The following is a 21352-nucleotide window of genomic DNA, read 5'->3' as shown; positions in this document are numbered from 1 at the left end:
CCATCAAGGATATCATGATGATCAGATTTAACCACCGAAACCGTAGAGGGTACGGCCCTGGCGCTTGAGAGCGTAGACAACATCAAGGGAGGTGACAGTCTTACGCTTAGCGTGCTCGGTGTAGGTGACAGCGTCACGGATGACGGACTCAAGGAAGGTCTTCAGGACACCGCGGGTCTCCTCGTAGATCATGGCAGAGATACGCTTGACACCACCACGACGGGCGAGACGACGGATGGCGGGCTTGGTGATACCCTGGATGTTGTCGCGAAGAATCTTGCGGTGGCGCTTGGCACCACCTTTGCCGAGGCCCTTGCCGCCCTTGCCGCCTGTGTCGTTGTTAGCTTGGATGTCATGCAAGAGTGGAGTGGGATGCGACAAGTGGGGGGGGTGGACGATGAGTAGAGACAGTGAGGTCAGGTGAGGGAGACTGTGGGAAGGTGGTGATATGGCGAGGTCATCATAAGATGGCCGTGATGTATAGCCTTGGCCCAGATAGGCAAGGTCGGATGCAAGTGGGAGCCTGAGGCATGATCACGTGCACCCCAGGGACATCACCACATCCCGATCGGGCATTTCGGCGACGACAACATGAAGAGGGAGAGGGGAAACAAGTGGAAATCGAGAGAAATACATACGTCCAGACATGGTTTCAGTCGGTTGAAAGATGAAAAAAGATTAAAAAGGTGATGAAAGACGTCGAGGTACGTCTTCGTGGATGAAAAAAAGACGCGGTGATTGGCGATGGAGAGAATGAGAAAAGAGAAAAATCAATAAACGGCGGGCGCCGGAGGGGGAGACATTTAAATAAGGGAAAGGGTGGGAGTTGGGGGTTTTAGGTAATCTCCATTCTGCAATGCGGCGGTCATTGGCGACCGGGCGGGCAGGAAAAAGGGCGTTATGAAGGGTCGGTTTCCAGCGCGTCAATCAGACATGGCCGAGCCCGCATTTTCCAGCGTGGACGGTATTGATAGTCACGTGTAGACAGTGGGTCACGGGCGATAACGATCCATGTGGGATGTGGTCACGTGGTGATAGACATGATAAGAAGATGAACCTTCAATGCTCAAGTTCGATACCCAATTCACTTGCCAGCCAAAGTGACGCAGCAAATCTTTCCACATCCTTGAACAGACCGCTTTTCAGACCTTCAATTGTAAACCGAAGAGCAAATTTACAACTATCTTAGTTTTTTTGAATTTTCTTATTGAAGAGAAGGTTGAAATCAAATTATACTGATGTTGAAAAATCGAATTTTTGATAGAAGGGTGTCTATGACTGTATACTCGCCAGCTCATGGTCTATAGCCTACCATATACGCCTACCTTGTACATACAATCCTACATGGATATTGTTGATATAGTCGCTCATCATGTCTCGTGTCATTCAGAACTACGCAATGCCTCTCGGGCAGTCATGTATCAGTATCTTCGCATCTTCAACGTAAATCCACAAGAGTGGAACGTATCGCAAAAAGCAGCCAAAAAGAAATCAGAAGAGAAACAGTACAGAAAAGGAAGAAGAAAGCAACGCAAAAACAACGCGAAAAAACCACCGGAACACCATGCAATATCAAATGGAAACCCAGAACTGCAATGCATCGAAAGAAAATCAAGAGCGGAGGCGCACAGGCAGACTAAAAACTTTTTGCGGTAAAAGAATAAGGGCCATCTGAAAGAATAGCAAAGAATGGAAAATGCCTCGAAATCGTAACGTCATCATGCGTATAGGAACGACATGTAAAAGTGGGGGGGGGATGGGAAAAACGTGAGGATGATCGCAGTAACGAAGATGGTCACATCGATGATTTCTCTCGATGCGAAAGATGGTGGCGATGAGCCAGGCAACGAATGATGAAACGACATATCCGCGGTTTATTATACATCGCAAGACAGTCGATCGCAGACGAAGCTGGTCGGCCAAACGGATAAATAGGTAGGAAAGCCATCATGCGATCATAGGGCGCCAATAGGTGTGTTGGCAAAAGGAATCGAAAACGAGTCAACTGATCTGTCCATATCCATGCAAGAACTCCCAGATTGTCTTCACAGACGTCAACGACATGCTTCAAAAGCGACCAGGGTTCAAGACAGTTATGAACAGTCCATGTTACTCACCCTCTAATGACGGTCGATGAGTGGGGGTCATTCATGAAGCCGCGATGGAAAGAATAGTGGTAGTTCATTGGGGACGAAGAGGGCCGTGGAGAGGTACGGGGACTGTGAGAGCGCTCACGAGGAGCCTCAACCGCAGGAGCCTTGATGGGCGCAGGAGAGCGAGGCGAAAGTGGCGGTGAAAGGCACGCTGCCACAACGATGTGTTTCGGGGCCTCACCCTCCTTAGCGTTCACGGCTGGCTTTGGGGTTGGTTCTTGTGGAGCGGAGCCAAACTATTATTAGGTTAGTCGCTGCCCAAGCGTGACGTGGCATGGAAGACTCACGAAGCAATATTTATCGACCAGTTCCTGATACTTGGTAGACTCGAGGCGCGGCTTGCTAGATACCAGAGAGGAAGGTTTCAGATCTTCCACACGACCGTTGCGGACGGTGTCGCTCACTGCGGGAGCATGGGCTTGCTCAGAGCCAGCTTTCTTGGCCGGCTTCGACTCCACGGTCTCTCCAGACCTCGCACGAGCAGACAAGGTGGTCCGATCGAGAGGGGACTTGGTCCGCATGGCTGCAGACAAGGACGCTCCAAAGTCGTACCGGTTGCCGAATGCTTGGCGGTTAGTGTTCTCGCGGCGCTTGGGCGGTGCGACCGTGTCAATCTCCTCCGAGGGAGTCCGAGTCAGTGGAGCGCCATTGGCACCGCTGAAAGGATCCGAAAAAGAGACCTTGTCGCCCAGGTCGGCGAAGTCATAGGTCGACGGCATTGAGTGGGGACGGGGCAGAGTGTGGGAGGCACTGGTGAACGATCGGCTACGGGGGAGAGCAGGACGGGACGAACCAGCAGGCTTGGACGGAACCGCCTTTAGAACTTTGTGGAAGTCGAGCTGATAGTTCATAGCGTTGTTGTTGTCCCAGAATTCCTGGCCATCCACGTTATAGCGGATGCACATGAACATGGTCTTGGACTCCAGGTTCGCTTGGTCATTTAACTTGATGTCAAAGGAAAAGCGATCGCATCCATCGACCGCCTGCTGGCGCCGAACATCATGACAGAATGTGGCTCCCACCTCTGATGTCGTCCTCCAATAATCCAACGTGAATCGAGCAGTTACATACTTCTGGAAGGCCAGGTTGGCCACCGCCACAGTTCCGATCAGAGTGCTCTTGTCCGCAGACAAGAACAACCGTTCCAGCCGAACCGGGGCTGGCGACGGAGCATCCTTGGGCCAATTCGAGAGCCGCAGCTCCCAATCCCACGACGGACCTTTCGACTCGGCCCCGCGGCCAAATGGAAATTCGCTCTCGGCATCGTGACTGTCCACCGGGGACGTTTCGGTACTTACGGCGAGCGGGCGGTCGAGCTGGAGGAAGTGACGAATATGTTCTAATTGAGCATCGAAGTGCACCGCCTTGGAATACACCGGAGTACCCGGCATACTCGAAGGACGCCTCCGGGCGGATGCCGGTCGAAGAGCTGGGCGAACCAGTTCCCCAGACTTCTTCCGGACCATCGGGGGCTTCGGTGACATCTCCACATCACTTTCATCGGGCGAGCTCGTCAGGGCCTCTTCCCGGCTGATGTCAATGGCGGTTTCCGTGGAGGACCGCGAGTGAGTGATCTTCCGAGCTTCTTTACATAATGGCGGATGCGCCGGCTTGATGGGCTTGGCTTCGGACGTCATCGGCACGCTCGATGAAGGCTTTGCCTCTACTTGCTTGGGGCCCATTCTCTCCGGCGAGCTCTCCCTCCGTAACTTGATTGATCGGACGGCCGCCTCGAGCTCGTCCATCTTGACCCCCTGCCCTCTGTCTGAGGACTCCTCATCACTTGAATTCGGTGCCGATTCAGGAGGCGAGATTACCGCCCCGGTAGGAATGATGGCATTGTTCACTGGTGGCGGGGACTGACGGAGGCTGGTATGTGGGTCGATGGAGGGAGACGCACGGGACGTGGGTTCTGAGGCGGAATGCACGGTCTTGGTATTGATCGAAGGGCTCCTCCGATGCCGACGAGTATATGATGTGGAAGAATAGGATCGAGAGTTCTGCAGACGTCCCGAGGCTGAACGACTTCCGTTGGGTCGTTCGCGGTGATCCGGTGAGTATTCGATATGTTGCGCGGAGAGCAACGGCTTCAGCGGCGCAGTGTAGGGCATCCGGCCGACTTGTGATTTAACACAGGGGTGGAGGGGGGGGGAGGGGGAAGGGGGAGGGGGAGGACTGATTAAACAAAGGAAGTCCTGCAAAATGTCAGTAACTCCCATCAATAAGCAATCGAACAACACGTCAGGCAATGGTGCCACTCGGGAAAGAACGTGAGTCTCACACGGGGGTGACACCAGAGAAAGAGAGGGAGAGGGAGGGATTATATCAATCCTACCTGAACATTGAGTGGCGATATATATAACACACTAATATCCGACAAGCCACCAAGTACTGCAAATGTACACAATATGAAGAGTCGAAACTCCGTGAAAAAGAGGCGATGAGGGCGCTCAAGTAAGTTATAGGGAACCACAGCCTTTCCCGCTATGACCGTTGATAAGACTGGAGATTTCCGGTATTTCACTACTTTTTTTTTTTTTTTTTTTCTTTTTTTTCTTTTTGGATTTTCGTTTTCTTTTTCCGTTTGACTTTTTCCACTTTCTGGCCAGGTCAGTGCGTACAGGTAGCATACTGTATTTCCTTTTTCTTTTTTCTTGGCTCTTCGATATGGGATCTTCGATCTTTCTACAGGACATTTGCTCCAGTACATGGATTTGCCATAAGATACGGGACAAGATACACTGTAATCCTCCCTCATCCTACAGTCCTTGGGGGTCGTCCAATTGCCACAGCCTGAATTCTCCGACATGTGGCTCACGGCGATCTCTACGGAGTACGGAGTACAGAGCTCCCAGCTTCCCTGTTTAAGCCCTGACGTAGAAAATTCGACACCTGGGAATCATCCCGTGTGCAACTGCACTGGACGATTGCCATTCACATTCACATTACGGAGTACTCCATTTCTACGTCCATTTCCTTCCCCCATCTCCACAGTAGTTCATGATCGTATGGAGTCTCCGGATATACTGTCACTTGAGAAAACCCACTCTCTTATCAGTCCGCGGAGAAGCCCGGGAAGACTAAGCCAAGCAACACCAAGGTTGCGAAAAGCCCAAAACCAGTTTGTTGACAGGTAAGGGATGTACTACGCTGCAAGTGTTGGAAGCATAAGGTCCACCCTCCTAGCCCCTCCCCCTTCGCGGCTACACTGGGGCTACACGGGGGCTAGACTGGGACTAAGCCTCACATTGGGGGGGTGGTCAGTCTGGTCAGTATGGTTTGTCGAGTCGGTATGGTTCGGTTTTTTTTTTCTTTTTCTTTCAGGGTACTCAATACAAAGAGCACAGAGGGACCCGATGGCAAACCATGTTTGGTACAGGACACGAAGGGGAGAATGAGGTGACCATTGGGTGATTTGAGGATTGCGTTGCGAGCTGGAATGTATAGAAATTTCGACGGTGACGTGCATGTGCAGTGATATTGGCCATTTGCTCTGCTGTACTCCGGAGTTTGGTGGATCGACGAGGCGTAACATGCACTCCAGGCTCCACCGAACGTGCCGCCAAATCCGGATCTGGAGATGTTGGATGAAGGATGAGAAGAGAGCATGTTGATATTGTACAATGGATAGCGATCGACTCGGGAGAGATAGCAATGGTGGATCACCATTCACCTGTTCAGCTGGGGGAGATTGGGACATGGACTAATCATCCATCCCAGATCCCTTTCCCTTCTACTGTGTATACGATGCAACTCGGCTATCCAGTGGTAATACCACGGCCGGTTCATGACGTCAAGTCGAGTAAATGACTGTCTGTGCCTTGGTTTGCGTTCCTTGGCACAAGGCCCAGACTTGATCACTTCTTTTGACATCCAAGAGGATATCCGGTTCTACGGTAGAAAAAGGGGGACGTTATCGAGCGTCATCTTCAGATCTCTCGATCTTCATATCATATGATGGTCAAGCAGAATCCAGGACGTGATGTACTGTACGACTATCTCTCCCCGTGCAGGTACATGTACAGCACCGTGCCCCTAAGTGACATGCACGTTCTGGAGTACTTGTTCGGGATAAACCAGTTGGTTCTCCACCGCGTTTCACGATCAGCCCCCCCACGGGTGGTCTCATTTCCATGTCTCACTATGCAGGAGAGAAGGGACCAGGGTCAACGTCCATACATAGAGACTGAGGATGGGAGAATGTGCCTTCTAAACGCCATGCGCCCGGGCCATAGATTAGCGGCGCAAAATTTTTTGATTTGCCACTCCCAACAAAACATGTGGCTTGCAAGGTGTAGAGAGAGAGGGTCAAGAAATAGATTTGACTGTATAGATTGGCGAAACTCTAAGGGAAGGGGGAGGGTCTCGACTGGGAGGCGTTCATCTGACCATTCTTTGATCTGCAAGGTGTTGATCTCTAAGATTTCGAGGCCCGCAATGGTCGCCAAGAGCGGTTGAAGGAGAGAAACCATTGTCCAAAATGAATCTCTCGGTGAAGTTGAGGTGACATCCCGAACCCTATCCCCGTAAGTTCCCCGTGCTCTCGCCCTTGGACCGTTGATATGTGCTTTTGGAGGTCTTTTTTTTTGACTTTTTTGGTCTTTTTTTTTTTTTTTATCTTTCCGGCATCAAAAGCCCGAGTCAGCTCACTGGCCCCGTATATCCCAACGGTCGAAGCGCGGAAGCGGTCTACCCACCTATCACTCGTGATGGTCCTTTCTTCAATGAGATCGATTTCGCCTAGAAGATCTCCAAACGCTGATTGATTGCTCATGTCATCGAACATCCCACTTATCTGGTAGATCGCCCAAACATGACACCGGAGCGGTGAGCTCCAGAAATCCACCGCGTCAACACTTCAGAATGCTGCAACTTCTTCCGAGGGCGTTACCGTGGCTGAACCTTGCCGCGGCCCCCATTACCGGAGGCAAATCAGCGGCAAGGTCACCGATAGCCCTCTCACAATACCAACTCCTGAATAAGCTTCTCTGTTCCACCCCCCAAGTCTGATACTGTCGGATAAAGCAGACATACCCGCTTTGGGCAGCGGGCTAGCCCTCCACGCCAAGAGAAAACTAACTATATGCAAAGCAGAGGCAGAAAGCAGCATGCAATCCAGAACACCATGGTACGAGCGGCAGGAGGGGCAGGAGGGGCATCTCCTAGTCCCAGAGAGCTCAAGCTACCAGCGACCCCGCCGACTGTCGCGTCAGCTCTCGATGGTTGTCTAGATGGGATGCAGGCTCAACCCTCGAACACTCGGAGATGATGCAGACCCCGCGCGCAGATCTGGGGCCACGCTGACTGCGTACGAGAGGGAGAGAGATAGAGAGCCTTGTTCATACCCCGCGAAGGATATACCCCAGGATTGGGGATCGGATATGATTGGTAAAAGAAAGATGGTGGACGTAGCTGCCAATAGGACGGAGCAGTTGGGGGATTGAGTTGGTTCGCTGTACTCGCTATCTACTGAAAGCCAAATCCCCAACCCAAGCCTTGGGACAGCAGAATGCAGTCTCCAGAAAGAGGAAAAGAAACCCGGGGATGGAGAATGCGAAGGGGATTACCATGGTCAGTTCACGAACCAGCGACCCGATCAAGACCAGCAACACACCACTACTTCCAATGCCCGTTCCACAACATCCACAGTATGCACTGTTTCAACCCGTTTCACCCTTGGGACGAGGGCCATTGACACGAAAGAAACCGATACGGCGAGAACAGCTGATTGGCCAGGCAGCATAGATAGCTCGAGAAATAAGAAATCGCACGCAAGCAGCGCATATGGGCTGACAAGTACATGTCGCACGTCACGCAAATCCCAGACGCCTCTTCTGCACTGCACCGCACCGAGCACCTGACCATCCCATCATCCCTGTCCAGCCTCGCTATCCCAAGGGGAAATAGCACAGAGCGTACGCAAACGCCGACTGTTGAGAAAGTGGCACCACTTCAGACATTCACATTGGCACTGACACTAGCACTGACACTGGCATTGACACTTGGCATGGTCCAACCACGCCCCAATCACGACTAATACACTATACCCTGTACTGGGGAGGGGGGGGCAAAGGGAGGCGATCAGGGACAGCCGCTTTCGTCAGTTTGGGATAAGTTAGAAGCCCAAAGAAGCAGGTTACCAAGTAACAAGTCCAAACAATCTTGGGAACACACAGACACAGGCACGGGCCCTGCAAACATAGCTCTCGATGTACAGCAGGTTATAACGGCATCCAATCGCACAACTCACCTCCATATAAAACTAGCACTAAACACAACTAAAAAAAAAACCTCCCCCCACCCCAAAAAAAAGGTGAAGTATACTTCAATGCCCCACGCTTATGCATATGCGAGACAGGCGCCCAGGGTGTAAATCGACCGGCCAGACTGGAGGCGCGGTAGTCAGTGCGCACTCCCGGAGCTACGACTCGATGAATGGCGGTGGATAGCTTGCTGTCTGCACTGGCCGTACACTAGACTATGCATTAGTGCGGCGAACTGACAATGGCCAAAGCAGAGAGAAGGTCAGTGCATGGCGTCATTTTGTTTCGTTGATTTCAGGGGCTTCGTCTTTTGGTTTTTCTATACCTTTTTCCTCCGATTCCTCCGAGACTCTTCCGTTGATACAGTCCGGAGTATGGGGAAGATGTGCAACCTTGCAGGTGTACCCCGAGTCGCGGGGGAGTCTCCACTGTAAATCGTATTTGCAGCAATTGATGGGAAATTGCTGCAATACGAAGTATCTTGGATGTGTTTGTGCGGTGGTGTTTGGTATCGCCTATCCCCACGACGGCCACTATTATCACCACCAGCCCTAACTTCGTGGCCGCCCAGGAGATAAGTTAGATTACCTAACAGATAGTGTGTCTGGCCCAAGCCACTTAAAATAGAGCAAATCCTGCCCTCTAAAACAAACACGCCACGTTACTAGCTAAAGCATTGGCCTAAATCCGTAGTTCCCGTTATCACGGAGACGGGAGAGGCGTTCAGCGCTATAACCAGGCTAGAACACAGCACATCACAGCCCCTGAACTGGGAGTCGTCGGGTATCGATATCCGTCGGTGATTGTGCAGAGGTGGATTGACTTTAGGGAGGAGGGGGATTGGGTTGCGAATCTATCACCCGTCCTCCCCTACTAACCCTGCACATGAAGCGCTGAGGGGAATACAGGATCGTCTTATCGGTGGGGTATACAGGAGAGAGTCTAGAGTGTACGGAGAGCGGTGATCATTTAGTCTTTAGTGGATGCTGGTGAGTGGAAATGGCTGATCACTTACTCGATCCTGGTTGGCTTTCTTTTCGCATACCGCGGGCTTCTAGCATGATCAGATCCCTAGGTCGAGATATAGAGGGCTATAGCGAAGAAGAGAGAAACAGAGGGAGAAGGAAGCGCCTTCAATTGCGGGGTGCATCTGCCACCTCATGCTCTATGATACACATACACATGCTGTTAGGGCTGTGCGAGCATTCCCAACGGGGCAGGTCGATACAATATGCGCCATTTGTCAGGGACTATACACCCATGTCGCTATCCAGTCTACAGCCGACCAGCCTGCAGCCTACTCCTCTTCTCCTCCCCCGTCTATCCGACTGTCCTCTGTACTGTAGATACTGAGAGCTCTCTTTCCCCTCCCAAGCCACAACCCCAGATATCAGCTCCCCAGACTTTCCCCACAAGCCATCATCAACAACAAGAGCAAATGAGATGGACACCTCCGACGTTCCGGCACGCTCAGATCCATCTCCCAAAGTCAATTGTTCTGGTAGCAGCCACCCCCTCCTTCACCGCTGTCCAGGCCCATCACCACGGAGGCGAGAGACAGAGAGAGTTCACCCCCTCTGGGATGAAGTGGCGGCAATACAAACTTAGAAACACCAACGGAACTGAAAATTTCGAAGATGAAGGTTTCTCGGCCTGGGATGCCACCGCTCAGACGTTGTATCCCTTTGTCACTGGTACCTCGGGGGGCTATGTCCTGCATTGTGCACTGAAGGTGAAGAATCTCATGGTTGGGTTTGCAATGGGGATATCAGGTGATATGCATAGAAGTGTGTAGAATGGTTTGTAGCGCAGTCTCTGTTCAACATCCTACAAAGATATACTAGGTTGCATTCTTTGCCAGTTGAGCAATGGCCTAACGTGGGCAAGAAGATGCTGGTGGTGGATGAACCGAGACTTTCATTCCAAGCATGAATATTATGAGCAACGTAGGAGTTTGCTGGGTTTGCTAATGGTCGCTGTTCTCCATTTGCTATTGTCCTTATGTGAATAGCCGTGAAATGCACAAAGATTCCATTGTATATTGGGCACAAACGGGCGTGAAACTCACGATGTTTCAGCTGACACGAGTTGAACATCAAATTCTTCCCAGTTTCAAGTCACATAGTCATCTGGGCTCTGTTTTCTCCATGACTCTCCACGATTCAGGCACCAGAACAGTGAACATCGCAAGGTCAAGGTAGTAAAGAAGGGGAAGGGGAAGCTGTAAGCGGGAGATCAGTGGAGCCATTTCCCACCTCACCGTCTCCGAGTGTTTATCTTCTTTACACCATGGCAGTTCAAGGTCTAGGCATCGCAGACCTGGAAAAAGAACTAGTCTGTTCAGTATGTGCACTTCCACTTCACTACCACTTCACTGCCCTTGACCCCCACATACCCCTTACATGGAAATTCAATCCATCTAACATTCCAACCCCGCCAGATCTGTACGGAACTCCTTTACCAGCCTTTGACCCTTCTGGACTGCCTCCACACCTTCTGTGGCTGCTGCGTGAGAGAATGGTTCCAAGCCCAAGCCTCGCGACGACCACACCCAAGATTCACCTGTCCATCATGCCGCGCCGAAGTCCGTGGGACGCGCCCAAATGCCACGGTGACGACACTCCTCGATATGGTGCTAAGCGCACACCCCGATCGTGGTAGATCAGCAGAAGAAAAGGCCGAGATTGCATTACAATATACACACGGCGAGTCGGTGTTTCCTACTTTGCCCTTGAGTGGAGAGAGCGCGGAGGAAGATGACGAGGGGAATACCGGCATGCTGCAAGAAGTGCAGCAGCTGAGTCTTCGGGAAAGTCGGGTGCAAGCTAGACGGGAGACACGACGGGCAGCCGGGAATTCGTCCCGAACGCGAGATCGGAGTGGTCATACCGAGAGACACGAGGATGGACGGTCGAGACGACGGCGGGAAGATGATGCCCGGCAACACACGTTGCGGCCTGGAGATGGCGATCGCACACGTCGTGTCGAGCATCAGTCCAGTCTGCGATCATTGCTCAGTCTCTCCTCGGATGCAGAGACAATGGAAGAAGAAATTCTGCGACAGATCCTCGAGGAGGGTTTGCTGGATGATGTCGACCTTGACAACCTAGGCCCTAGACAGGAGGAGGAGCTGAGCGAACGTATTGCGGACGCGTACCGGCGCAGACATATGCAGCGATCTAGCTCGAGACAAAGACAGGAACGGAGACAGTCGCCCGAGGGGGGCACGCGAACGCGGACGAGATCACAGTCGGCCCAGGCAGAGGCCGCGCCTGCTCCGTCTTCTCGTGAACATGGTGACAGACGGCCGCCGATTTCTCGACCACATTTGTTCGACTCGGGCCCTGCACGCCCGAGGGTATCGAATCATCAAAGGCGCAATTCAGAGGTCGCTGGGCGCCGACAGACTTCGCCAGTTCGAGCAAACCAGGCGTCTGCGTCGGATGAGGCTATACGACCTGCTGTTCGGGCTTCGAGTGATATGACAGCGGATCGCGTTCTTAGTTCACAGCCTGCGAGGTTGAGGTCGGAGTCTTCGTTGGCTAGAACTCGGCGTGCTACAGAGTCGGAAAATGTCTCTGGGGCTTGGATGGCTGCAGGACGAGAACGAAGCTCCTCCAGACAGGTTTCCAGTCAATCTGCTACCAATTTGCCCACTGTGGCCACGCCCACAGATCACAGCTCTCATTTGCTGTCTTCTCCCTTGGTTCCTCTACGGTCTGAGAGGAGATCCAGGCCTTCTTCATCCCGATCTAACATTCCGAATGGGTCCCATGTGCAATATCCTGAGCCCTCTATCACATGTGATGGATGTGGCAGGAATGATATCCAATACACTCTCCACAAGAGATGCACCCAGTGCAAAGGTGGAAGTTTCCATCTATGTCTACGCTGCTATCGTGAAGGAAAAGGCTGTTTTCGATGGGATGGGTTTGGTGCATCTGCGGTCACCAGTTTCCAAAGAATATTATCGTCCTCCACTCAACGCCCAGTCCAAATCCCCGACGGTGGTCATGTGTTGGGTTGGTTCAAATACCAACGTCCTTCAGAGACGGCCCAGCAAGCAATCAGTGGGGAGAGAACCCTGACCAGCGACAATCCTGCCGGCCGCCTGCAAAATGGTCTCTTCTGTGATACGTGCCAACTCTCGGCAAATGACTGTTTCTGGAAATGCAGCAAATGCAATGAAGGAGACTGGGGCTTCTGTAATAGCTGTGTTAATCAAGGACGATGCTGTACCCACGCACTCCTACCCATTCGACGCATCACTCACAGCACCCCCTCAACATCGTCTACGCCTACAGCAGAATCAACTCCCATTTCACTGCCCTCTGAAATAGAGAGCTACAAGATCCTATCCTTCTCAACAAACTGCGACATCTGCACATACCCCGTTCCAGCCTCAAACACCCGTTACCACTGCCTGGAATGTAACCGCGGCGACTACGACGTCTGCACCAACTGCTACTCCAAGCTAGTGGCAACTGGCAAAATCAGCAAAGAAAATGGCTACAATGGCTGGCGTCGCTGCCTTGCCAACCACCGAATGATCATAGTCGGATTTGAAGACCGCGAAGAAGGCCAACGCCGCGTGATTGTAAACGATCTAGTCGGTGGCCGCGCTCTCAAAGACGAACACGTCCTCCAATCCCAATCCCAATCTCCAACCTCATCCCCAGTAACAGGTGGTCCAGTCGCATCCCCAGAACCAGGAAGAGGAGAATGGAACTGGAAAGATGGACCCGGACTGGAACGCCGAAAGAAAGCCTCACGACTACGCGCCGGTCCTCCATCCTCCAACCCCGGAATGACTGTCTCAGCATCTGATCTCTCAATTACAGCCTCATCAAGCCCCATCCAGAGTATCCAGCCTATCCGCCGTTTCCCACCAGATGGAGGCGTGGGCCTCATTGTCCATGCGAAATGGGCCTTCTACCCAGACGACGGACTCGAAGACGAGCTTGTTTTCCCGCGTGGTGCGGATATCACCGAGGCGGAGAATATCAATGATGACTGGTTCTGGGGATGTTATGCTGGTCGCACAGGGCTGTTTCCCGGCTCGCATGTAGAGGTTATTCGTGAGATCAAATAGGCGGATGGTGTGGTTCAAGTTTCTTTTTTATGATGCATAATTACGATTGTCATGACTAGATTATGAATTTGATGTCTTGCATTGTGCATGGTATGAATGTTTACAGTATATAACTTATCACGTACTGTGGGTTTGCTGTTACTGTTTAATTGTTTCAATGATATAGCTGGTCAATATGGCCCCACTCGCTCAACCTTTCGAGTGAAATCATTGACAAGACAAAAGAGTACAATTGCATCTGATTCGGTTATAAGTGCAGCACGTAAATCTTAAAGGTAGAAATAGAAATCATTCAACAAAAGGTCCAGTAAATTCCACCCTAGATATAGACATAGTCTTCATCACAGATCATGGTATCTCAAAAACATCATACAAACATACAAGCATAAGGCATCAAAAATATATACACAAGAAATCAAGAATCAAGAAGAGCCTACTCAAGAAGGGCAACCATCAAGCGCCCATAATCCCCAGAGGTCTCACCACGAACCCGATCAACAAGATTCTTCCCAAAGCGATGCTGATAAGCGCGCTTCACCATCTCCTTGTGATTCCGATCCCAATGAACACGCACGACACGAATGACAAGACGCTCATCCTTGGTGCCCATGCCACGCATACAATCTTCCAACAGGACAGCATCCCGCATCGCAGGATCCGTAGCAGAGCGCAACATAGCAAGCAGCGCATCTTCCATATGGCCGGAATATGTCTTCTCAAGATGCTTCTCCAGCGAAGTATTATACCGCGACTGGAAGGTCTGATTGATAGCTCTTAACTCGGCATTGGACGCGCGAGCAAGGATAGCACACGTCTCCGTGATATTCTTCTTACCCTGCAGGGAACGGACATCGGCCTCGATGACCTGCGGGTTGATAGGCATTGCTTCCTCATGGCGGCTAGCGCGAATGACAGTCGCGAAGAGATCGCTCGTCTTGAAGGAGAGGTCGTTCTCGACATCCTTCGAGAGAGAGCGCTTATAACGCATTTCGTAGGCCGTGCGGAGAGCATGCATATCTGCGTTTGAGCGGCCAAGCAGGACATCATTAAGGAGCCATTCTTTCGTGCCTGCGCCGTCAATGGCGAGATGTATACATTCGACATCGTGCAAGAGCGGACCGTCGACGACGGCTCGGAGTCCATCGCCGAAGTAGCCGCCCGTCTCGGACTTGACGTCCTTGTATAGATCGCGGCCGAGGTGCTTGGAGTATGTATCGCGAACAGCGGCCATCTGGAGGGGATCGAGACGAGAAAGGACGGCAACCAGGGCCTTTTCGTCGGTTCCGAAGCCCTTCATTGCTTTGCGGAGTTGGTCGGCCTGGGGTCGGAAATCGCCTGGCGCGACTTGGCCTGGCGTGTAGCCTAGCGATGGTGCCGAGGGCATGCCTTGGGGTGGGAAGCCACCGCCGGGTGGTGGTGCGCCGTATCCGACTGGGGGTTGGCCATGCGCGAACCCGGGGCCGCCGGGGGGTGGCTGGTTCTGGGGAGGGCCATAGCCGTGGGGTGCCTGACCATGGGGCGCCTGGCCGTATGGTGGTTGCGGAGATGGGTTGTGGTATCCGGCTGGGGGTTGAGGAGAGGGTGCGCCGTATGGGCTTCCTTGTGGAGGAGCTCCGTAGTGACCCTGCTGGGGCGGTGGGTAGTGTCCTTGCTGCTGAGGGGGGTAATGGCCTTGTTGGGGAGGAGGATAGTGACCCTGTGGCGGAGCACCGTATTGCTGTGGTGGGTAAGCTGACTGGTGATAGCCCTGGGGAGGACCGGAGGGGGGACCCTGGGGAGGAGGTCCTTGGGGGTATCCGCCGTATGGAGGTTCTAGTTACGGGTCAGTGACCATGTCAATGCGCAGATGTAGGTCTTTCAAAGCAACTCACGGTTATTGTAGTAAGACATGAGGTGTGTGTGTGAGTGTGGGAGGGAAGAGGCTGGCCCAGATGTTTATATGTGCCTCCATTCGGTCCGGAGTGTGGCGCAGTACGGGGGCGTTCACAGCCTTGTCGTTTCCACAACTGACGTCTGCCAATACTTTTTTCTACTGGTTTCTGTTCTATTTAAAGAGAAAAAGAGATTGTTCCAAGGCTGCAATGGATCCTACTAGGCGAAATTTTTAACTGCCTAGGGTTTACACTGTCTGCCCCTCTACCCCCACTAGATTGGATCTATACTCGGTGGAGACTAACCCTTTGAGCCCCTTAATCTATATGCAAAGCGCCTGTTCACATATATTTGGAAGGTCTCGTCACTCAATCACAGCTTCATCCACTTTCCAACTCCTCCAGCATTCCCTTTTTTCACCTCTGCTTCGGTAAATGGCATATCGAACCCGCCGGTGATTGCAACCCCATTCCGGAGTCGGAGCTGGAAACAATCTTTTTCAATGGGTATTTCTTCAAAGTCTTCAGGTTGGAGCTGTAATTGATCGGCTGATTCAAAGGCGATATCGGCACTGGTGACAGAGAAAGACTGAGTAAAGGTACTCAGCTTGCCGACAAAAATGTACTGGGCTCCATCGACCTCGAATTGGCCTAGGATTTGCCCTTTGTCGCAGGTAAGGGTACCGTTTCCATGAGGCATCTAGTTCCAACTGTGAGTTGATTGCATGGACCTGGCGAAAAGTATGGAACATACTTACCGTGGGGCAACGTTTCAGGTGGTTGACAGAACCAACTAGGAGAAATCAAGGGTGAGAAGATTCAACCATCTTTAAGGTATCTGAGCGAAGAAGAGCGGTCAGTGGGAATGTTTAAGGCGGGGGATATCGTGCAGTAGGTCCGATGTCATACATGCAGGGCAGTGGAGAGCTGCCCTTGGCCTTGTTGATACATGTACAGTATGTTGGTATGGCGGTTTACCTTATTACCATGCCGCATATGCTATGCGCTCTGTGCATCATACATATCGGGGTACGTAATGATTTAGGCACTGTCGCTACTTCACTCATGGCCCCGAGACAGGAGCGTGGAGATACCATGTACAGAGCCTCATCCCCTTCCCCCCCCCTTCCCCAAGTACCGACATATGTCTATGAAAGGAGATTATTGCCAGTACAGAGAGTATATGTTCTATGGTCTCAAAACTCCCTGAATGACGTAGGCTTGGAGATAACGTTACAACCCGCACTCATGATTCGACCGTATCAGATATTGTGGCTTCGGCATGCATGACCGAGATCCTTTTCTCAACATGCTCATTGATGTGGCTAGTTGATCTTTTTTTTCCGTTTCTTACCTCTTTTCCCTCCCCGACTGATCCCCGTCCACCAGCCAAGTAATCGGAGACAAGACATTAAAGCCAAGCTTCTCCGCTAAGATTCCTCTCCGCTAACCGCATCGGGTTAGCGCACATTCCCCTAAGTTGAGGCTGCATTACTCAACAGGCTGCTAGATTTTCCACGTACAAGGGTGATTTTTTTTTATTGGTCTTTCAACATTGACCTCAGAATTGTAGAATTTGGGATTTCTTGTCCTGGAGATTGTCATGTCGACCATTCCCCAAGGCCGTCGGTCGCATCGCAAGTCACGAGCTGGATGCATGCAATGTAAAAGGCGGAAAGTCAAGGTGAGAGATTCAGTCCAGCTTGTGGAGAGATACAGACTCATGCGTTGGACTAGTGTGATGAGACCCAGCCACATTGTCGCAACTGTCACAGACATGGAGTGGTCTGCTCCTTTGCCGGTCCCATGACGGCGCTGTCTACGTCTCCAGCGGACCTGGCAGAATCGCCCAGATCAATCATATCTGGCCCAGAGAGTGCAGGCTCAGGAGCAGCTTCCAGTACAGCTCAAATCCCTTCAACTGAACCAAGTCGACCAATGATCAATACATTCCCTTCGGCCTTGGCTGTCTTCGACTTGGAGCTTCTACACCACTACACGACATCAACCTGCTACACACTCTCTCGAAGCCCAGTACTGCAAACAATCTGGCGAGACCAGGCACCACAAATTGGATTTGAAGTGCCACCAGTACTAAATGCAATTCTCGCCCTCTCCGCCCTCCATCTAAGCCATGTAGACGAATCCAGACGCGATAGCTGCATAGCACTCGCACAGATGCACCACAACAACGCCGTGAAAGAGATGGTTCCACAAGTATCAGCTATGGCCCAGGAGAACGGCGAGGCTCTCTTCATGTTCACATCCCTGACCTGCATGTTCTCTTGCGCAAAACCATCCCAAGCAGGCGATTTCCTAGTTCTCTTCGAAAGAGGCACGCTATCTGAATGGGCTCGTCTCTTCCGAGGCACAACGGCGGTCATAGATAGCGGTGGTGAAAGTCTTCGTAATGGAAGACTGGCACCTATCTTCCTAAACGGCTCGTATCTGGCAAATGCTCATCGTGCACCGGAGGCGCTTGAGCTGGGCAGACCTCACATCTGGGAACTGCAAGAAATGATGCGAAAGGATTGCTCTTTAAATCCACCCGTTCGGGACATCTATCAGGGGGCATTAGATGAGTTAGCGCGGACCTTGGGCATTGCCTTGAAGCCTGGTGTTGCCCGGAGGCTTGAAACCGCCGATGTTTTCCGGTGGCTTCTAGCTGTTTCGGATGATTATCTGGATCTACTACGACAGGAGAAACCGATTGCTCTCATTATATTTGCATACTGGTGCACCTGCATTCGTCAGATTGAGTGGATGTGGTGGATGGAGGGTCTCAGCCAGCGCTTAATGTCGCAGCTGTTGAATGTGATGGACCCCAAATATCGAGAGTGGCTTTGGTGGCCTCAGGATACTATTGATGGCAGCCTTACTGCTACGCCTTCATAGTGGGGGGTGTGTGATTCACGTCAATGGAACAAGACGAACCCTGACCATCAAAATGTTCTGCAAACTGATGAACAGATCTGGCTTTTTCTCTTCGGCCGCAGACTGCAGAGCGCGTTCAACATCCGCCATGATATATACCAGTTTAGGGTAGCACCCCGCTTGAGTAGCAAATCAATCCCTCGCCGATTTCTTTGTTGAACTGCCGTTGCCAATGGCGTCTACTATCTATAGTATTTGCAACTAGTTTTGAAGTTTGTGCCAGCCCTCAAAGGCGCCGAGGCCGCATCTGGACTTGTCTTCGGCGCTGCAATTTTTAAATATCAGTCTCTCGGATTTCTTCTTACTCTTTGGCATGAAATGTGTGCTGAAGGAAGAGCTTGATGAGCTTGAGACTGTAGTGCCTGACGCCTTCACTAGGCTCGGTGTCGCTCCTTAAAAGGCATTAGGGGCGTGATACTTGAAAGAGAAGGGTTGCCTTTGCGCAAACCTGTCTCTTCACCTCTTGAGACGTTCTGACACGACAAGAATGATATCAACAGGAACACCTTATTTAATTGCAGTTAGTCAAGGAGATTGCATCCAAGTCCATTTGAAAATGAACGTATCATTTCGTCTATCTCTATCAAACCCTTTCCTTCCATCTAAGCCGCTCACTTGGCAATCTCAGTGCCGTTAGTAGCACCGAGAGCCTTCTTGATGTCACCATAAATAGCGAACTGGCCAGCGGTAATGCCACCAACCATGACCAGACGAGTGGGCAGACCAGCGAAGGCACCTCGGAAGCCGAGCTCACCGGCGATCTTGACGAGACGGGCAACGGTACCCTCACCGGCAGCAGCCTTGGTCTTGTTGATCTTAGAAAGCATGGTATCAGCGGGTTGAGAGACAATAGCAGCGGCGAAGCCGGCAAGAAGACCAGCTCCAAGGTTCACAGTGGTTTGAGCACCATCGGACATCTTGGACTTGTCGAACTGATCGAAGATAAGTTCAGAGAACTTTTCAAAGGCGACAAACTTGGTCACTGTGTAAGGGACCCTATTGAGACGTTAATTAAAATGAAGTCTTTTTGTGACGGTTGGACGTTATGAAGCCTATCTCAGGGGTAGGCGATAACATACTGCTTAAGGAGGATAGGTCCGAAACCACCGTAGAAAGCACCAACACCCTCGTTTTTGAGGATCTTACTGAAACCACCAATAAGTCCATTAGCAAAGCCGGGAGTAGACACGAGACGGATACGAGTAGCCTCAAGCGGACAAAGAGCGATCGAAGCAAAGAACTCAGCAGCCGCGGCAGAGACGGAGTAAATAGCAATGCGATTTTGGCGGGCATTCTCGAGACCGACGCTCTTTACAGACAAGGCCTTGAAATATTCATAGCCACCAAACTTGAAGGCACCCTGGGCAAAGTAACCAGCGAAAGTAGGACCGGCACCGGTCAAGAGCGCACCAGCGCCCTCATTCTTAATGACTTGTCGAAAGGCGCTGAACATGCCCTTGTTGTATGTTGCAGGATCAAGCTGAATCCTGGTCTTGACGCTGGCACAATATTAGTCGCCCAGTGACAACAAAGAGCCAGTCTACTCACACATCGACCGGGGTGAAGCTACCGTGAGTCACCGAACAGCAAACCGCACCGGCAAAGGCAAAGCGACCGATGAGGTCGATGCCTTCGGGGGCCTTCTGGGTGGGAGCGAGGACAGACATGGATGCGTATGGAGAAAGGAGATTGGGAGGTTGCAGAGACCTCTGACGAAGGGGGCGAGTCACGGACTTGGCCCCCACGTCAGATTTCCTTGATTTTCAGCCTTTCAGGGTTTAGCGCTCATTTCATCTCAGTTGAAATTTATGCGCTGACCATGATTTGGCGAGCCTCCTAGTGTATGTATAGAATTAGGAAACGCCTCATGATATGGCCTCAGCTCGACGGCCCAAACAGACTGTCAAGTTTACTTTCTAGACTTTGCTTAACAACTTGCAATCTCCTCTGGAACTCAATCACTGTTTCTGCAGTTTTCCTGGCTCCAAATTCCCCGACGAAGAAAAAGTGATTTCCCATTATATCGGCCGTCAAGAGCTCTGGGATGCCCGAAACGACCTGTTGTAGGTCTTGGAAGTGTGATCTGTTCATGGCAAGAGTAGCCTGAGAAGATTCCTCTTTGCCTTGCAGATATTGACGTACTCGTCTGCTTCTGCTCAGCTCAGCCATAGCACGTTGAACGATGAGATATGACCAGGTTGTTTTGTCAGTAATTCCATGGCGTAAATCGAGCCCACTGGTAGGGAATACGGCGGCCATGGAAGGCAAACAGGAAAACTTATGTGCCTGACCATCTTCCAACAGCTTCCAGGGATTGCGTTCTTTGACAATTGTTCTGGTCTCCATGTCAAATTCATACCCACATGCCGTGAGGGCGACAGGTGTAGCACCAAGGTACTCCCTTTCATAGATGACAGGATCAATTAGGAACCGAGAGCCATCAAGTCCATTGATCTTTTCCTGCTCATCGAGATGTCGGCGAAAGGTCGCAGTGACATACGCCCTCTTTGAATAGCCCGATGTTGTCTGATCAATTTGATGCCTTGCCACAGGAGGGACCAGACCGGGCAGAGCTGGTGTCGCAGCCAGCGAAACAAAGAGATGAACATCAAGTCCCAACTTCTGTAGCTCTTCTGTGACAGGTTCCAGGATCTTCCCAGCCATACTCCAGCCCATGATGAGAATATCCCCGTCGAGGCTGTTCTCCTTCACGACTCGACTGATCACAATCGCAGTCTGAGTCCCCCATTCCGGGATCGTGAAATGTGGGCTTTGATTTGGCATGAGTGGTAGCTCTGCATCCAGAGGGTATGAAACGGCCAAGAAATTGTATCCATAGTGATTGAACCAGTGAGAGAGAAAGTCTTTACTATGGGATCCTGGGTGTCCGTATGAGATGCGCCCGTTGTGAGCCATTCCCGGCACGAACACCACCAGGGGCTGAGAAAATTCTCGACCAGGAATGTACCTGTAGACAACAGGATGACCAGCGATGGTATTGGACTGCTCTCCATCGTAGAGATTGAATTTGGAAGCCAT

The 21352-nt window shown here is 51.6% G+C and overlaps 10 protein-coding genes across 10 annotated transcripts; 4 read left to right on the top strand and 6 right to left on the bottom strand.

Moving 5' to 3' along the window:
* Positions 1-27: 27 nt before the first annotated feature.
* On the bottom strand, positions 28-648 carry N7511_001683 (histone H4; the record flags this gene model as incomplete). Its single annotated transcript, XM_057124108.1, has 2 exons — positions 28-329; positions 639-648. The coding sequence occupies 2 exons, from the start codon at positions 646-648 to the stop codon at positions 28-30; spliced, it is 312 nt and encodes a 103-aa protein (XP_056989841.1).
* A 1465-nt stretch (positions 649-2113) lies between these two features.
* Positions 2114-4264, bottom strand: N7511_001682 (protein phosphatase regulator GAC1; the record flags this gene model as incomplete). The annotated part of the gene is made up of 2 exons (XM_057124107.1): positions 2114-2389; positions 2441-4264. 2 exons carry the CDS (start codon positions 4262-4264, stop codon positions 2114-2116), a joined length of 2100 nt encoding a protein of 699 aa, XP_056989840.1.
* A 3689-nt stretch (positions 4265-7953) lies between these two features.
* N7511_001681 (uncharacterized protein) lies at positions 7954-8190 on the top strand (the record flags this gene model as incomplete). Its single annotated transcript, XM_057124106.1, has 1 exon — positions 7954-8190. The coding sequence occupies one exon, from the start codon at positions 7954-7956 to the stop codon at positions 8188-8190; it is 237 nt and encodes a 78-aa protein (XP_056989839.1).
* Positions 8191-9854: 1664 nt separating this feature from the next.
* Positions 9855-10211, top strand: N7511_001680 (uncharacterized protein; the record flags this gene model as incomplete). Its single annotated transcript, XM_057124105.1, has 1 exon — positions 9855-10211. One exon carries the CDS (start codon positions 9855-9857, stop codon positions 10209-10211), a length of 357 nt encoding a protein of 118 aa, XP_056989838.1.
* Positions 10212-10705: 494 nt separating this feature from the next.
* Positions 10706-13508, top strand: N7511_001679 (SH3 domain protein; the record flags this gene model as incomplete). The annotated part of the gene is made up of 2 exons (XM_057124104.1): positions 10706-10759; positions 10857-13508. 2 exons carry the CDS (start codon positions 10706-10708, stop codon positions 13506-13508), a joined length of 2706 nt encoding a protein of 901 aa, XP_056989837.1.
* Positions 13509-13941: 433 nt separating this feature from the next.
* N7511_001678 (annexin) lies at positions 13942-15398 on the bottom strand (the record flags this gene model as incomplete). Its single annotated transcript, XM_057124103.1, has 2 exons — positions 13942-15320; positions 15380-15398. 2 exons carry the CDS (start codon positions 15396-15398, stop codon positions 13942-13944), a joined length of 1398 nt encoding a protein of 465 aa, XP_056989836.1.
* A 354-nt stretch (positions 15399-15752) lies between these two features.
* Positions 15753-16079, bottom strand: N7511_001677 (uncharacterized protein; the record flags this gene model as incomplete). The annotated part of the gene is made up of 1 exon (XM_057124102.1): positions 15753-16079. One exon carries the CDS (start codon positions 16077-16079, stop codon positions 15753-15755), a length of 327 nt encoding a protein of 108 aa, XP_056989835.1.
* Positions 16080-16982: 903 nt separating this feature from the next.
* Positions 16983-18274, top strand: N7511_001676 (Zn(II)2Cys6 transcription factor domain-containing protein; the record flags this gene model as incomplete). The annotated part of the gene is made up of 2 exons (XM_057124101.1): positions 16983-17063; positions 17117-18274. The coding sequence occupies 2 exons, from the start codon at positions 16983-16985 to the stop codon at positions 18272-18274; spliced, it is 1239 nt and encodes a 412-aa protein (XP_056989834.1).
* A 650-nt stretch (positions 18275-18924) lies between these two features.
* On the bottom strand, positions 18925-19980 carry N7511_001675 (mitochondrial phosphate carrier protein; the record flags this gene model as incomplete). The annotated part of the gene is made up of 3 exons (XM_057124100.1): positions 18925-19309; positions 19393-19812; positions 19862-19980. The coding sequence occupies 3 exons, from the start codon at positions 19978-19980 to the stop codon at positions 18925-18927; spliced, it is 924 nt and encodes a 307-aa protein (XP_056989833.1).
* A 211-nt stretch (positions 19981-20191) lies between these two features.
* On the bottom strand, positions 20192-21352 carry N7511_001674 (thioesterase domain protein; the record flags this gene model as incomplete). Its single annotated transcript, XM_057124099.1, has 1 exon — positions 20192-21352. One exon carries the CDS (start codon positions 21350-21352, stop codon positions 20192-20194), a length of 1161 nt encoding a protein of 386 aa, XP_056989832.1.

This window comes from Penicillium nucicola, assembly GCF_028828085.1.
Source record: "Penicillium nucicola strain IBT 29836 chromosome Unknown utg000001l, whole genome shotgun sequence".
NCBI lineage: Eukaryota > Fungi > Ascomycota > Eurotiomycetes > Eurotiales > Aspergillaceae > Penicillium > Penicillium nucicola.
The sequence above is the reverse complement of the archived record's forward strand: the minus strand, read 5'-3'. Positions and strand labels throughout refer to the sequence as shown.